This window comes from Nanorana parkeri, unplaced genomic scaffold, assembly GCF_000935625.1.
Source record: "Nanorana parkeri isolate BGI_ZX_2015 unplaced genomic scaffold, ASM93562v1 scaffold478, whole genome shotgun sequence".
Classification (NCBI taxonomy): Eukaryota; Metazoa; Chordata; class Amphibia; order Anura; family Dicroglossidae; genus Nanorana; species Nanorana parkeri.
The window spans coordinates 781,823-800,112 of record NW_017306746.1 but is presented as its reverse complement, the minus strand read 5'-3'; the positions used below and the strand labels follow the sequence as shown (position 1 = coordinate 800,112).

The window sequence follows — 18,290 nt, the reverse complement described above, 5'->3', positions numbered from 1 at the left end:
AAACTAATAAAAAAAAGCACAACCCCTCCCTCCCCCCACATAACACACACATATTGTGGTGCACACCATGCACATGCGCTGCAGTGCGTTGTTAGAACGCATCGCAGTCATGATCTTTTTTATTAAATTAAATTAACTGTGGGAGCTCATGGCAACGCTTTGTGACTCTGTTTGTAATCCATATACATTTTTTCTTTTTATGCCTCCCGTTTAGAACGGTTATGGTTTGAGTGGCTCCGCTCCACTGACATCGATTTGTTGTTTCCCATTATCGTTTATCGTTTTATCGTTTATCGTTTTTTGTCGAAAAACATATTTTTTCCTTTTGAGTTAAGGATTTATTCATCTTTCACCTTGAGTGGCTCCGCTCCACTACCGCAGATTGCTTGTATATGATTACATCTTTCAAATATGATGGACAACTTGTAGTTCCGCTCTAGATCACCATCTCGCTGTTTTATTGTCTGGCACAATAATTCATAGGTAGCTTTCACTTAGACGGCACGCCACAATCCATTTTTTTGCACCAATTTCACTGTGCGCCTTTGGGTTCACAGTTTATACTAGACACGGCTATTTAGCACTTTTTGATACTTTTCAAGTCACTTCCGCTTAAAAGCCATCACTCAGTTTTTTCACATACTTTATTTATACTCAATACAGTTTTATCTTTTAGATTTAGTCAAAAAAAATTTTTTTTTGTGCACGGATACTGATTTTGGTGTGTTTTAACAATTGAATTGTGTATTTTTATTGGTTTAATATTAATTTGAGAAACATTTGCGCAATTATCGCAGGGCCTACAAATTTAGTATCACCATCTTTTTATTCTACCGGGCCTGCGCTTTCAGAAAATATATGGTTTGGGGGGTCTTTTACAAACGCTAGCAACGCAGCAGTTGAAAATCAAACCAATAGGAAAAAATTGCAGAAAATTCAAAAATGGCTTGGCCAGCTGATTTGAAAAATGTTCCAGAGGGCTTGGCAGCGAAAGGGTTCAAAAAAAAATCTAAGGAGGGGGGTCTGGGGCAAGAGGTTAATGGCCACAGCACCTGTCGGCGGTTCAGGAGTTGTATGTCAAGCCCAGGTGGAAAAAAGTGTTTAGACCAAGGTACCAGATTGACAGATAAAATGAAGATGTATCTGGCTATCTGACTCCAATTTCTTCTGGAGCTTGGTTTGGGTAATTCTAGATCTATTTTTGGCAACAGAGAGTGGGGCTTTTCCACGTCTTGCTAATAAATTGTTTTATTGCTGTGAAGATATGAATCATCAGTTCAAATTAGAGCTGAGGTCTGGTGTTCTAATATTAACAAGGGGAATACTAGTTGGCATGTAAAGGGGATGTTATGGCCCACAAGTCTAGTAAGCATGCTAAAGGTTTTCATCTTGAATTGCTGGACCACTGGACATGTACTAAGAAAAGATGTCCTTGAGTTGGAAAAAGTCCAGCGGAGGGCAACCAAACTAATTAGGGGTATGGAGGACCAGAGCTACGAGACAAGGCTACTAAATTTAAACATGTTCACATTGGAGGTGAGGAGATTAAGGGGGGATATGATCTCCATGTACAAAATGTTCAATGGTGGCAGCAACATTAGCGATAAACTGTTTAAAATTAACTCCATTACAAAAACTAGAGGCCACCACCTAAAATTGGTGGAAAAAAAATTCCAGCACAAGGGGCGAAGGGGGTTCTTCACAGTAAGATCAGTTAGGGTCTGGAACTCACTGCCACAGACAGTGATTTCAGCAAAGAATGTGGAATTGTTCAAGAAACTTTTGGACGATTTCTTAAGGGACCGTAATATACAGGGGTACAGGTACTCCTAGAATGAGATCCTAATAGGTTGGACTTGATGGACTAATGTCTTTATTCAACCTCAAATACTATGTAACTATGTAACTATGTCCACCAGATGTGGTAGAATGTTCCCCTCTGTCCAAAACTTTGGAAACAATGCATGAGTAGCCAGGTACATAGTGGGCAATTCTAACTTATACCAATGAGTCATAACTTTTGTAGGTGATTTCCACTACCAACAGATTGCAAGAGCTGGTCTTCTATGTGGCTCATATCAGTCACCTTCCCAGGGTTCAGGACCTAAGTCAGCTGCCCACTGCTGGGTATAGGAAAGGAACTGTCATGTTAGAGCAGGGGTGCTCACACTTTTTTGTGTTACAATCCACTTTTCAAATGACTGGCTCAATGAGATCTACCAACTCATTGAGCTGATAATTTGAAAAGTCTACTTCAGCGTGGTACAGTCTCAGGAGGGGGCGGAGATATGACAGGTAATATTCCCACTTGAACACTGATTGGCTGTGGATGCACACAAAAGGTGAGGAGACACAGGACCGGTCGGGAGATTTTTGCTAACTCCACCGGATTTTGGCATTGCACTTTTTGGGTGCCAGCCCTGTATACACAGCGATCTGCCAGCATTGCTTTTATGATCTACCTATTGGGCACCCCTGTGTTAGAGGGTCTGACCGTGATGCTTTGATCAGGGCGATTAGGCCTGGCGTATGTGGGTCATTGCGACATCGTCATTCAAAGTGGGGTTAGGAGAAGAGGGCCACATTTTTCTCTAGGAAATGCTTCATCATGAGATACTGAAATTTGGCAAGCATAGTTCTTTTTGCAAAGAAGGAAATAATTCAATACCTTCATTTGCGGTCAGTTTGTATGTATTTGTGGCACCCTGTTTGGTCCAATCCCTAAAACTGAGAGGGGAACAGTAATCTGGAGGGAAGGCTTGGTTTTACATGAAAGTCAATAAGGTTTACTGGTATTCTGGAATACCTAACTGCATCTCAGACCTGCAAGGTAAGTTTCATGATTGGTTTGGATTTATGTGGCCTGTCTGCATGGAGGCGACTAGTTCGACGAGGTACAAAATAACATCAACAAGCTGAGTTTGTGTTGGGTGCATGCAATGGGAATGCTTGAAATATTCGGACAATTTGTAATCAGAATATGTAACGGAGTACTGAAAAGGGTAAAGATAGGTAGGAAAGAGGGCATCCCTGCCTAGTGCGATGCAGAATGAGAAAGGAGGATTGATTTGAAGCCTAAGCATTTCACATAAGACTTCTGAAATGAGTTACAGGACAGGAAAACAACGTTTTTAAAATATTCACACAAATATATATTTTTACATCAGGCTAATCACTTTCACATGTATGCTTAAAAATATATTTGAAAGATTTGTATGGCTGTAAAGGTTTTCAGGTCATGATATAGCTTGTAGTAGTTAGCCACATTCCATTGAACTTGTTAGGTGAAGGCATTTCACCTCTTATACTTTGCCTTTTATACCAGCTTCCAAACTACTGATATGAAAGTGTTTACTTATTCTTAGCGAGCAGTGAAGAGGTTTAAAGCCAATCCACAGCAAGGATGTCCTTGAACTTGAAACAGTTCAATGAAGGGCAATAAAATGAATGAGGTGGCTGGAAAGACCCAGCTATGAGAAACGTTTACAAAATCTACACTTGTTTAATTTTAAAGAGGCGTTTAAGAGCGCATATGATCATAGTGTATGAAGCCATCCCCGACCAGTCTAGTTGCTTGTACTTAATTCTCAAATATTACAAAAAAGTCTCTGAAGTCTAGGGCAGGGGTGGGCAACCTCCGGCCCTTCAGCTGTTGTGGAACTGTAAATCCCATGAAGCACTGCAAGATTCTCACAACCACAGGCATGACTCCTAGAGACAGATCCATGAAGGGATTTGTAGTTTTACCGCAGCTGGAGGGCCGGAGTTTGCCAACCCCTGCTCTAGGGAGTTTCTCTGACACTCACTGAAACTTTCTGAATGCTGAACATCCTCACTGATCCAGCCATCCATATACCATGTTCAATTCAAAGACTATCCTTATTGTTTGCCTGGCCACAATCCCAACTTTATTTGAAATGTCTTCAGATCAGGAAAGTTTCTGAAGCTTCTTCACATTGATCTGTAGTAACGATGGGCTCGGGCGTGTTCGCAGCTCCACGTGCCGAGCCCGCCAGGAAGCTGACAGCGCGCAGCGCCAATCACAGGTACTGAGACATTTTCCCGGTCCACAGCTGCAGAGATCGGGAAATGTCTCAATGCCTTATTTTCTAACAGCCTATAAACACCTGATGTGTGTTTATATTAGAGTGCTGGCAGGCTGCCAAAATCTGCTCTCTATATATATATAAAAATCTGACATTTCAGTGCTTGTGTTGGGAACTTTGAAGATGAATTTCTCTAGAATGCCTGTAACTGCAGAGGTAAATGCAGGCTTGTTTTAAATTGCTTTTAATGCTTGTTCACAATATGTAAATATCTTAATCTGCATAGTGTAGGCACATGTTCACTTTTCAAAAGGCAGTGTAAAAAAAGAGGTAGGTATTTTAAATATTTTTAGATGTGTCTATTAAAACTAAAATGAAAAAAATCCTTCCCTAAGAAAAATATAGGTAGCTGCCATTGCTGACCCTGTTCTAAAAATGCTATTTACCTGGACTCTTTGGCTATAGTACTTTTTGAATAACTGATACAGAACAGGTATGCATAGCAGGAAAGTGGCATCTTTCCTGCTGGCTTTTGTATTCCGACAGCACACAATGCGATCAGAAAATCTGAACAGTGACTGAAGATGATTTGGCTGCAGTAACTGTTCAGCTGACAATTTTCTGCCCAGCTTCTTTGACAATCATCAGTGATGGACTTTGTGTAGCTGCCATTTCCACTCACTGTGAATTGGTTAAAATTATAACATTGTATGCACAGCTTTACTGTGCACATAGCTTTTGACATTATGAATAAAAGTCAGCTGTTTGATCTGCTCCATCTTATTTATGTATATTGACTGTTCAGCTCTCCTGTGTTCTGTGTTGACTCTATTCAATCCTTTCTACAGTATAATATCTGACACCATGATTATGGACATCATTTCTGGGCACTTGGTGCTGCCAAATCGTCTTGCCATCCCTCTTGCACAAGATCTCCATGTAGCAGAGCTTCGTTCTCCCCTTCCCAGGGTAACTATTCATTGGGTTGATATGTTAGTCCATTTATGTCACATTTAGTGGTATTATAAGTACATCCATGTGTTCTTTTATGTCTGATTCATAGATCATGTCTAAACCTTTTGTCATCCCATACTTTTTCTGGATTTTTCTAAAGGAGCTCATCCGCATGTGTTCTATGGTCTATGGTCCTTCTATGGTCTATGATCTACAAGCCCATTCTGCCTTACTTCTCTGCCACAATTTCATTCAACAGTAAAAATTATTTAGGTTAATTCAGTTTTTCTGCCAGATGTAAGCCCTAAACTATACTACCCACTGTCATTACTGCAGTTTTCCTTGGAGTAAATGGACTTTTGGGAAACGGTTCTAGTATTTTCTCTGTATGATAGATATGGCAATGGGGCTGAAATGGGAACTGCTACTGCTGAAGTTTGCATTTGAAACCACAAATGTGTTAAATTATTTACCGTGTTTTATCGCACACCAGTTCTCCTGAAGTTTTCAGGGGAATGACTGAAGTCCTTAGTATCTTTAAAGTCTTCAATAGAATGCCTTTTTGTAGCTTGGTGATGTCTACAACATGGATCACATACACCTCACATACATTAACATAAGACAAGACATAGTGCATCCTTTTCTTCCCTTTCTGTTTTGCATTTTCTGATTTTTTTTTTTTTTTTTTCTTTTTAGGGCATTGTGCGCATCCAACTCTTGGAAGCCCGTAGTCTGTCTCCAAAGGATTTTCAGATGGGAGGATTGCTAGCAGGAAAGTCTGATCCGTATGCCATACTGCGTGTAGGGACACAGGTCTTCACCAGTCGTACCATTAATGAGAACCTGAACCCTGTGTGGAATGAGATGTATGAGGTAGTTATTTTATTACAGTATACTAATTTCTCACTGATATATTTTTATTTATTTATTTCGACCTGGTGCAGATTTATGGCTGTTCAGTGAAAGATAACTTCTGTTTGTAACTCTGGGCAAATTACTAAATATACAATAGAAATATGTACTTTATATCGGTAGGCAACCTCAGCACTCCAGCTGTGCTGAAACTTCCAATCCCATCATGTCTCTGCCTCTGGGAGTCATGCCTGTGTGTCCCCCCAAGTTAACCATGGTTATCCATGTTTTGTTTTCTAATGGAACAGGAGCAATCAACTGTTGTGCTAAGCGTTTGTGGGCTAAGAACAGTAATCTATGTATAGGTATCATCACCTCAGGTTGGATATCCTAACCATCTATTAACATAAGTAAACACAAGTTAGCATCTAAAGTATAAGTAGTATAGAAAACTCTTTTTACCTGTAGAGAGTGCATTTGTCCAATAGGAAAAAAGTTTTGGCCTCCTCTACAACATGTATATGAGGGGCTTGTCCACATGTTTTACAGTCTGGGTTAGATCTACGGCCATATTAATGTAACATAGTGGGGTGCAATAAGCTCTGTGTAAAATAAATTTCTGGATAAGTTCCTGAGATGGTGACAAAGACACCATCTCAAGGGGAGCATCTACAGTGGATGCCATTTATCACCTGTGAGCTTGACTAGCTCCTCCTGTTTCAATTTGCTTGGTAGCTGACTTTGTGTTTTGATGTCCAAAGCGAGAATATTACCATCCATAGTGGAAATACCACTTTACTGCTCGTTGCCGATTGGCAAGAGGTGATGATGCTCATTTATTGACCATTAGAACACTGCATTTCTGAACCAGGAATGTTGTCACCTGTCTGGCTATGCATTGTGGTAATGTAGGTTAATCACAAGACTACTGTACAGAATTAGAAATCATTTAACCTAATATGTATTTTATCTGTATATTTGCCTGGAGTCCAATACATGCATTGTAGTCTTTCTTACCCTATTTCTTTGTTGCTTCCATGTGCAGGTAATAGTACATGAAGTGCCTGGTCAAGAGCTGGAAGTTGAGTTGTTTGATAAGGATCCAGATAAAGATGACTTCCTAGGACGGTAAGGAACATCAACATATGCAAACATTTTTATAGTCTTTTGTACATTAGGCATACATTTAGGAGCCAATTGTTTCTCATTATGCAGCCCAGAACAAGCCTAGTGATATCACAGACTGGTATAACTTTTGGGATTCTGCACAGTATTTTTACCAACACTTGAAATGTCAACAGATCAAAATGCTAGCATAGATAAATAATATACAACCTTAAAAAAGCCTCCTTATACGAAACACTGTAAGCAAATCAAAGGTGCAGCAAATATGTCCTAGTCCCATGTTTGTAAACCTCTTGTAGGGGCAGCTATTGGTAGCTCAGTTCCTATTGATTTAGGGCCGCCCCCAAACTACATTTTCCAAGAGCCCTTTCCCTCTTGTGGACAAGCTCTGGTGAATCAAGGTAACGCCATTATTTTGCTGGAAAATAAATAATTGTTTGTACGTGGAGGGGGATACAAAAGGTTGGGGGATAAGCAGAGTTCTGTAGTTCAGCAGTTCTGTAATTTTACATCAGCAAAGGCATTGTGTTGTCAGCCCAAACAGAAATGAGCACACTGGATTTCTGGCAGATCAGCAGGTATTTTTCTGTACTTGGTGTCTTTTAATGGATAGACATGAGAAAATATGCAACAGCTCATGCAAATAGTGATTATGAGAAAAGACACTAAGGGGTGTGTGTGTGTGTGTGTGTGTATATGTATGCATTATGGTCACTCCTCTGTACCATCTAGTTGGCATAATGTGCTGCAAATCTCGTTTGCAGATCTGTTCGCTGTGCGAATGGTTTATACATGAACCCCTTATTGTTTAGCTGGTTGCTCCATTGCACTATTCGCTACCTCATGTTGATGTTAATTTTGCAATTGTGAAGTAAGTTTTACTTGAATGAGGGTTTTAAAAAATGACTCTTGAATAGCAGACTTCTTACATGGCAAGTGCAGTCCTTACCTTTGCATATATCTGAAGATCTTTTAGGGCATGGGGAGATGTTTGCAAAACTTAAAAGAATCTTTGTACATTGAGCTAATGTGAATTCTGCTTCTAGGGACTATTCACTGATAATGGCTGCTGTGTTTGTGTGCAGTCCTCTTCTTTTTTTTTTTATCTTGATCAGCACGATGATGTCCTTCTCACATGCCTGTGGCATGTGTACGTGTTAGGAAACAGATCGTGTGATAGGTTTTTGCAATGTCTGCGGGTTTTTTTTTTTTACATTTGCTATCATTTTCTGTTCAACTTCCTGTCCTAAATGATGATGGTTTTAGAAAAAAAAATAAAAAGTTTTTGATGACACACTAAGGCCCCTTTAACACGAGCAGTCCAGTCGGGTCTGCCTATCGGTTTTCCAGGTGGACCCGATCGGATGCCCAATGTTAGTCTACAGGCAGCTGCATGGAAATGGACTAGTGTCTGTTTACACCCGGTTACCCCCTGACTCCAGCCGGGTCCGGAAAAGCCAATGGATCAGAGATCCGTTTCGCTGCACCTGATCATGCCGGATCGGGGGTAATCTGTTGTAAATATCGGTGACATCCGCTCCATGGTGCTCTGATCAGAAGTGGATCTGTGCACGGATCCTCTCCAGATCAGCCCGTGGGAAAGGGGCCTAAAGGGCTAATTTAATATAATATATTTTATTAAAGAGCAGTGGTCTGCAGTAACATGGTAACCATTCAAAGATTTCCATTAGTCTATTCATCCTGATTTGCTTACAGCAGGTTTCTGATTGACTGTAGGTTTCTGCATACCATATCTCATTGACAGTATTTCAACCAGGCTCTAAAGTGTTTTTTTTTTTTTTTCCAAACATATTTACAGATCATATGAATTAGGAAACAGGAGCCATTCAAACCTATGTGTTTTAATGCATGATGACGCTCTTCATGCAGAACAAGGTTCTTTTGTATGATGCCAGTTATACAGATACAGTTTATGCAACACATCAACACACATTGTTACATTCCTGTTTATCTTTGACATGTCATTTCACATCCAGGGGCCCTTAAAATTGATAGATGCGCATGTAAAAACATGTTAAAGGGTGTTTGAATGTGTGTCAATGTGCATTAAAATGTTTATGGACATATGATAATAATTAGGAATAAATGCCAGCACACCAGGAATAAGGGCTTATTCACACCAAATGCGCAGTAGATGCGGAGCAGTTACAGAACGCATCAAAACTGCATCCAATGTATTCCAATGGTATTTTGAGCGTTAGTTCAGACCACAGGGTTTCGTTCCAGAGCATGTGGAAAAACTGCAGCATGCCCTTTTTTTCTGCTCTGGAATACACCAATACGCATGCAAAAGCATCAAAAACGCCCTGGAAAGCACTAAAAGCCAATTTTGGGCTAAAAAAACTAAACAAAATGCCTGGGAACGCGCCAAAAACACAGCAAAACGGACTGCACTGCATATGCAGAAACTCATTCAGATCTGGTCCGGATATGGTGTAAACAAGCCCTAAAGGAAGAAGATTATACTTCACTTGCACACACTCTTCTTACTTTATTCCTGATGTGCTGGCATTTATACATAATTGTTGCATACAATGCCTCTGCTGCTGTTGTGCACTTACCTGTATGTTGTATGTGCAGTTTAGACCCATTGTTACGTTAAGTGTTGTGTGTCATTAGGCTTTATTACACATGTTTTAATGTGCATTCTCATCAATGGACACATCTTTTATATGTATTGCATGCACAAATCAGCTATGTGCTATAAAGCATAGCTGTGCATCCTGGTGAGAGGCTGCGTTAAGTCTGATAGTTGCTTCTTTACCATCTACCCACATGCTGATAACACCTGCTATCTACTACTACCGTAGTGTGTATAACAGGATTACAACAGAGAGACAACTACCATGTGTTGTATTTGATACAGCAATGCTTACTCTTGGTTGAAAGGTCAGCAACTGTCAAACCTTTAGGCCGGGTATCTTATTTCAGATTATTATTATTTTTTTTAAAGAAGAACTCCTGGTGGAAAAAAAAGTTAACCCTTGCACTGGGGCTACCCACGCACTGCAAGGGTTAACTGCTCGTTTTTGAGTATGTAATACTCACCTGATCCTCGGAGCCAGCTTGTTCTTAGATCGGTCCTTCCAGCCATTCTTCCCTTCCTCTGCAGCGGTCTAAGGTCCCATAAATCATGTTCTATACATTGTGAATAGACGTGAGGACCCTGAGGAAGATTACAGTGCTGCAGTGGAGGAGGAGACAGGCTGGAGTGAATGCTGTGACAGCTGACTGCTGCGGAGCTTCGGGTGAGTATAACTTTAATATTTTAGCACCTAGACACAAACGGCACATAACCCTTGCAGTGTGGGTAGCCGCACTGCGAGGGTTAAGAAAATGTTTGCCTGGAGTTCTTCTTTAAGTTATCCTCAGACAAACAAAGCCTAATAAGGGGATGGCTATAAATATTTCACAGGTAAGCTTGTAGAATTATATAAATTAACACCAGGTGCTTAAATTCTTGCATAAGCCAAATTTTGACTGGTTGCCTTTAAATTATTTAGTATACTTAGTATTTATATGGTGACTAATCATTCCCTGAAAATAATTTACATATTAAAGGTATTCTGTATCTTCCAATTTACCAGTTAATAGTTAGATGTACCTGGACATTCATGAAAAATACTTTAACCGCATTTTCTCCATGTCTCAGGATGAAGTTGGATCTTGGTGAAGTGAAGAAAGCTCAAGTCTTAGACCAGGTACAGTGTAATACATTTAGACTAGATGGTAGGTATTATGACCCTGCGTGCAATATCTTACTGCTGTTCCTCATTGTTTTAGTGGTTCACATTGAACAATGCAAAGAGTGGGAAGATCCATCTCCGACTGCAATGGCTCACTCTCCAGTCCAATGCTTCCCAGCTGGAGCAGGTAAAGAAGTACCCATCTGTATTATGTGTTCATCTATCTCTGGCAGGTGAAATGATCCACTGTTTGTGTACAGTGCCTCCTGGAAGACTCTGTAGTATGAGTTTTCATGTATTTCCAGCTCCTGCAGTCATGACAAGGGGGGTTTCATTTTATTATTATTATTATTATTATACAGGATTTATATAGTGCCTACAGTTTGCACGGTGCTTTACAATATAATGATGACATTAGTTACAATGCCAATCAAGACAAGATGGTAAAGAGGACCCTGCCCTTGAGAGCTTGCAATCTAATAGGGAAGTGATACAAGAAGTGGTAGCTGTGTGGGGATGAATTGTTTGAGACCGTGATTGTTCAGTGGTTAGGTTGAGGCGAGATAGGCTTCCCTGAAGAGATGAGTCTTTAGGGATCACCCAAGGGCAGACAGTAGAACTTTATTTTACTTAACAAGGTTGCTGCAGAGGAGTGGGACTTCATGATGAGGTTTGCATATCCAGTATGTTTCTACAAGTAGATTTTGGTCACATTGGAGAGATGCAGGAAGCGAGTGAAAGACTTGTAAATGTCATGTCAGATTTTGTATGACTGTTTAGATGCACACCGGCTAGCCATACATAAGAAAATATAATTTATTACTGAATGATTAGTCTATCTTTAGGGGTTTTTTTTATGCCTAACATGCAAATTAACTGTTTTGTTCAGATTGAAAAGTTGCACCCAGTAATAAGTGGAGCATGAAATCTGCTCATCTCTGCTGTATTATTAATGTGCTCAAAAAGGGGACAGTCCTTTCCACTTGGAGAGAAAAGGGGAAGGAAGTACTTCATTTTAAGTACACCGCTTCAATCTGGCAACCAAGTCTTAAGATACTGTGCGGTTGGTCTTGGAGGACAGACAGATATCTCACTGCCCATTGTTCTCAGTTGGATATCTGCCCGTCTGTGGTCTCTTCTGTTCCAGATGGCAGTGATGGCCTTCCTACAATGTGATCATTGCCATTGTTGTACAAGTCTATCTACATCAATTGTATTGTGTAAATATCTTTGTCTGTGTATGGACTGCTTTAGAGTTGAATATAAAAACTGAGACTGGTTTACTAAATTAGTTGAGAATCTTCCCTATAAAAAGCAAAATTCCTGTTACATAGTTACATAGTATTTGAGGTTGAATAAAGACATTAGTCCATCAAGTCCAACCTATTAGGAACTCATTCTAGGAGTACCTGTACCCCTGTATATTATGGTCCCTTAAGAAATCGTCCAAAAGTTTCTTGAACAATTCCACATTATTTGCTGAAATCACCGCCTGTGGCAGTGAGTTCCAGACCCTAACTGATCTTACTGTGAAGAACCCCCTTTGCCCCTTGTGCTGGAATTTTTTTCCCACCAATTTTAGGTGGTGGCCTCTAGTTTTTGTAATGGAGTTAATTTTAAACAGTTTATCGCTAATGTTGCTACCACCATTGAACATTTTGTACATGGAGATCATATCCCCCCTTAATCTCCTCACCTCCAATGTGAACATGTTTAAATTTAGTAGCCTCGTCTCGTAGCTCTGGTCCTCCATACCCCTAATTAGTTTGGTTGCCCTCCGCTGGACTTTTTCCAACTCAAGGACATCTTTTCTTAGTACTGGTGACCAGAACTGGACCGCGTTAACTTTGAATACCCAATCATGTGCTGATGCTTTTAACGATTGGATAGTTGAAATGAACAGTCACACAAAGTGAATGGGAATGTTCCAGTGTATACACAGAACACATGAGCTGGACAGGTATAAAAAACAAAACACAAATTTTGTATTGTCACCAAATGCAGTCCTGACCTTATTACATTCTTTATCTTTTTAGATAATAAATACGAATAAAACAATATCTTCAAAGACAAGTGATGAACCGTCTTCAGCTATTCTAATTGTCTACTTGGATCAGGCAGATGACTTACCTGTAAGTACCTATGTACAGTATGAAGACATTGGAGTCCACTTTTATTTTATTACTAAGAAATAAACTATATAGTATTAAGTACATTTTGCTTCTACTTTCTTCCAATTGTATAGGGTATTATCATACTGTGTACAGTTTAATAAACTACCAATGTCTTCCAGGGATTGATTTATGAAAGTGGGAGCAAAAGAGCACGGTGTTGTATGACCAAGTAACTGTCGGTCAAATGAGCACTGAAAATGGCCTGGTTATAAAGGGGTATATACAGGCTGGTGGTTAACTAACCTTGGTGAGGGAGCAGGCCTTGTTCCAGTCTATTCAGAGAGAACGATCCATTTTTAAGTGGGCTTGCCTTATTTAAGTAGTATGCTTGGAATGGCAATTAACAGAATCCATTTGATTTTTAGAAAGTGTGTATTCATTAGTCATGGCTAATCATGAAAAATGTACGTTATGTTAAACATGAGCATTATAAACATGTGGAACAGATCTCAACAATGTTTAATCTTTGTGTCCTAGCCGTGTCTGCTTTTACTCGTTCCCATAGGTTTGTGCTGTGCTTCAGTCACCTCCCATCATGGTTGAAGTCAGCACAGACATTCCATTTCTGAATACAAAGAGACTTTGTGGTGTTTATGTGTCACCCTTGCACGGTGTCTTGTAAAAAATAGCACAGATTGAACTTGCAACCATTTTTATATTTTTTGCAGCAGTCAAGAGTTAAATTGCACAGTTTGAATATGCCACATTTTTAGTATTTGTTCTAAGGCTGGCTATATACAAGTATATGTCAGCAGAAAGCTACTGGAGGTTTCACAGGAGCCTGAACTTGTGATGGGAGAACCTGCTGTGTTGTGATTGTCGCTCAACAGCAGTGCATGCATGTAGTTCGGATCCTTAGCATAAAGTTTGTTGGAAAACAGTAATTACTCTGTGATAACAAGCACCTTCAACTGCCCGAGGGCTTTCTGTCTCTGTCTCCCATTTACAGTGCAGAAGCAGCCCAATAATCGCTATTGATGCTCAAAAGGCGAAGTCATTGTAATTATTTAACCATGTATGACAGACTTTTAGGCTAGGCATATTCAGACACATGACTTACTAATAATGACAGGGTGATGAGACACCTGTCAGGCCCCACAAGCACTGCCAGAACCAGCCTAGCCCATGTGGTGAGCAAGTTAGGGCTGCAACTAATGATTACTTTTATAATCGATTATTTGGGCGATTTATTTGTTTTTATTCAAAAAATAAATACCATTCTTAATTTAAAATAAAATACACAAATGAAGTGTTACAAAGATAAAGTTTACTTCAGAATAAAACTGCATGCCCAATTTTTTGTAATCGCACTGCACTGGAATGCACGGCATTGCGATACCGTACGTTCCTGTGCAGGCAACCACACTGCGGTTGGGATGCGCGTTTGGGGTGCCATTGAAATGAATGGCACTGCAACACACCTCACACAGCAGAATTTGTCAGGCCGAAACCCAAAACAACTTTTCTCCCACCTTTTTTATAATTTTATGTTTAATAATTGTATTGCAAGCACATGGCGCTCGAATAGCTTCAGCCAGGAAATGACAAGATTCCGCAGACGGCAGCTGAATGTAAATACAGCAGGTAGTGGGCTGGTGCAATGGCCAGCCTGCTATTGGCCATTTTAAAATTGCAATAGCCAATAGCAGGTTGGCTATTGCACCCGCCCACTGCTTGCTGCACCCTCCTCCCAGCATGGCGGAGAGAGCTAGGGCATCCAACCAACTAATCGATAATGAGAATAGTTGACAACTATTCTCATTATCGATTAGTTGGTTGCAGCCCTAGAGCAGGTAAATGTGGCACATGTGCGGTAAAAGTTTTCTTCTTCACAGTGCATTCCTCTGCCCAGTATGTTGGGAAATTGTCATTGTGCAGTAATTACTTCCTCTTAAGACCCTTTCACACAGGCTGATCAGAATGGGATTCGTGCATGATCAGGTCCATCGAAACGGAACACTGTTCGGTTTGTCTTTGTGGACCTGGCCAGAGTCAGGGGTAAACAGAAGCCTGTCTATTTACACAGGGCTACCCATAGACTAGCGTTGGGTATCTGATTGGGTCCGCCTGAAAAACCGACAGGTGTATCTGATCGAGCTGCCCGTGTCAAAGGGGCTTCAGAGTCACAGAAGCTTGTAATGACTGACTACAAAAATGCCTATTCTCCCATTCTTCACAGCCCATGTTTGATCTATTTTTTACCGGCATAGTCCTCATGAGTACCGTGCACATATCAATATAGCCAGACAACTTTGTAAACAAGCGGCAGATCTGACTTTAGTTCCTCATGGAAACTAGGTCAATTATATATTTTATATTACTTTGTAAGAATACTTAGTACTCAAGACTAATACATAGTTACATAATAACCATAGTAGTTAAACCGTGCATAGATTTTAAAATGGAAAAATAGAGTATAGGGGGTTCATACAGAGTCACAAGTGAGGTAACGGTAGTGTTGCATCTGGCACATTAAACATGTCTCTAGGAAATTAAGTTTTGGTGAGGCCACTAGACCTCCAATGAACACCATTTTGTAGTTTTAAAGAGCCTTTCATAGTAATAGTGTAGTTGTATAGTTCTCACAAGTTCAGATATATGGGGGTGAGGTTAACTCTTCCAATTCCTAGCTATTATTGTTCTAACCACCAATATAGTAGGGGGTGTAAAGAATCCTGTAATATCAGAGATGACCTGGAAAACATGATTCCACTAGCACCAGAGGGTATGGAGTAGATTACATGTCTCCACAGTCTCTCCGACATAGTGTAGATATAGTAGGAGAAAATTTGGCCAGGTGGAAGATACCATTGCACAAGGTTTTGTTTTTTTTAAATTTCCCAAAGACTAAAACAGTAGTAGACATAATTTGTCCTGGGGGCTTGAAGCCACTGAGCGTTTGTGTGGATACTTCCTAAATCTCTCACATAAAAGAAGAGGGGATCTTCTTTTTTTTTTTGTTTTGTCAAGTGTTTAGTTCCTGACCGACTGCATTCATTGTCCTACTAAAATTCTACTGTACCTTTGCTGAGACAGCATAGCATAATGTTTTTATATTTTTTCCTATTTCTAGCTTAAGAAGTCATCAAAGCAACCCAACCCCATGGTGCAGCTTTCCATACAAGATGTGACCCAGGAAAGCAGGGTGAGTACTAGCAGGGTGGGAAGTGTAGCTTTTTAAAAATGTATTCTTCTTAATTCCTTATGGGTTTAAGACATGTTAAAACTACAATGGGCTATCATTGCTGTGGAGACATAGCTGAATTCATGTCTTCATCATTTCGCTGCTGAGCTAAGCTCTTATGCACCTATCCAGATTGGCTAGTCCTCAGCACTACCTCGGAGGCTATAGCCAGTCCTCGCCAGACTGAAGATTGTAGGGCTTGCCTGTATTGTGACCATCGGGCACTAGACTCTGCTTATGGCACTACCATGATACCTAGGATACTGGTTTATTAGCCACAAAATGCTTTGCAGGTCTAGGGCTTTGGCACAGCCTCTGGTGTGGTCCTGTGTCTGATGACTTCCTTGGGAGTGTGCCAAAAGGAAACTGGGTGAAAAGTTTCCTGAAATGTGGCACTGATCACTGGATTCTGCACATAGCACACCTGTACCATAGTACTGGGCTTGTTTGGCCCAAAGCACTTTGCAGGCCTGTGGTTATGTTAAGTCTATGTAAGCATTGCACTTTATTATCTTTCTCCAAGCTTTGTTTTTCCCTGAAAGGGTTGGACGCACACTCTACACTATCCTTTCCTGTGTGAGGTAGTTTTCCTACCATTCCTCTACTAGCAAGATACAGTTTTACCTCAATTTGTCCTTGCTGCTGCCTACAATGACTTGATCAGCTCCAACCATATAAACCTGTTTATTTACACTGCCTTAGTTGCAGTGCACTATGTTGGATCCTAAACCTAAATGGAATGGTCCCATAGGCCTCTCCAGCTCACAATCCATGAACTGCTCTGACACAGCCTGCAGTGTTCTTCCTAAAGGACCTGACAACAAATCCCCACACTCCTCAGAGTCTTCCCTGGCTTCCCCAGGTGTGGCCCCCTTCTATTCATTATATAGGGTGGAATTTTCTACAGCTATGCTTGATTTAGCGGATTCAGAATGCAGGAGCCATAAACGTACTTCTGCACCTTCTCCTCCAGAGTCTGTCTCTGACATTCCTGCATCTATATCAGCACTTGGTTGAGGATGCTTTCTTTGATGAGGAGTTGCATAAATGGGTTTGTGTCTAAAGAGCCTCAGTCTGCTGATATAGCTCACAAGATACCATATCGGTTTTTATTAACTCAGTAGGCACATGTTTAAGACCGGCGCAACCGGTGTTTGAAATTACTCCTGATAATACTAGTCTAGCCTCATGGGCAGCTAGACTCCTAGTCTAGGAAGTTCTTTTGTCATATTCCACTCCAGACTAGTTCCTCTTGTGTGATTGGCACTCTTTAATAGTATTTGTTTTCTTTCCAGGCTGTGTACAATACCAACAACCCTGTGTGGGAGCAGCCGTTCCGTTTCTTTTTGCGTAATCCCAACTCACTGGACCTAGACATACAGGTGAGTTAGATCAATTGGCAGGTATCCTATTTCCAGATTTGATGCTGGCACACAGTAAGACATGTGTTCTTTCCCAGGTGAAGGATGATGATCGTCAGCAAACCCTGGGCTCTTTGTCAGTTCCGCTGGACCGAATTCTTTGTGCTGACCACTTGACATTAGACCAGTGGTTCCAGCTGGATAACTCTGGACTGAGGAGTAGGATCTATATGAAGCTTGTTATGAGGGTAATGTTAATCTACAAATAAAGTTAAAATCCTTTTAATTTGGCAGTAATATTCTAGATGACCTGAATGTAGATACGAAGCTTGTTGTGTGGAATACTGCTATGCCTACTGATGTGAAAATTGAAAACTAAGCCTTGAAATGCTTACAGGAAATACAGCTTACCTGTCAGGGCTTTAGCTTTTCATCCAGGCATTGTTCTAGTACACCAGTACACCCTACGCCATTTTGTGGGAAATCCGGTGATCTGGTAACCCCTTTTTGTTTACCTGTTTGTAATTCAGGAAAGTTAATCACAAAGCATACCAACTGTAGGCTCCTTACTGTCTTTCACATACAGGATATATGATATATCATAGTGTCAGTACAAACATGTTACTCACAGCCAGCAATTTACATCCTGGCCTGGTTTGAAATTTGATTCCTGTTGTTATTGCATAAGGCTTCAATCCCCAACCCATATCTAATCTACTGGCTGTAGTAGATTATATAGAACTGCTTTCTAAAAAATACTGGCTCCCGTTTTTTGTAATCTCCATGTTGTGTATGTATGGATGTGTATGTATGGATGTGTGTGTGTGTGTATGTATATATGTGTGTGTGTGTATATATATATATATATATATTATAATGTACATATT

The 18,290-nt window shown here is 40.4% G+C and overlaps 1 protein-coding gene across 1 annotated transcript in view; it reads left to right on the top strand.

The window, feature by feature from the left end:
- Nucleotides 1-18,290, top strand: part of ESYT1 (extended synaptotagmin 1) — an 86,231-nt gene that overhangs the window by 48,287 nt on the left and 19,654 nt on the right. Inside the window, exons 8-16 of the mRNA XM_018560794.1 lie at nt 4,895-5,015; nt 5,697-5,873; nt 6,898-6,980; nt 10,651-10,699; nt 10,782-10,871; nt 12,721-12,816; nt 15,932-16,003; nt 17,338-17,424; nt 17,502-17,651. Of these exons, the coding sequence (XP_018416296.1) occupies nt 4,895-5,015; nt 5,697-5,873; nt 6,898-6,980; nt 10,651-10,699; nt 10,782-10,871; nt 12,721-12,816; nt 15,932-16,003; nt 17,338-17,424; nt 17,502-17,651 (925 nt within the window). The remainder of the gene's footprint in view (nt 1-4,894; nt 5,016-5,696; nt 5,874-6,897; nt 6,981-10,650; nt 10,700-10,781; nt 10,872-12,720; nt 12,817-15,931; nt 16,004-17,337; nt 17,425-17,501; nt 17,652-18,290) is intronic.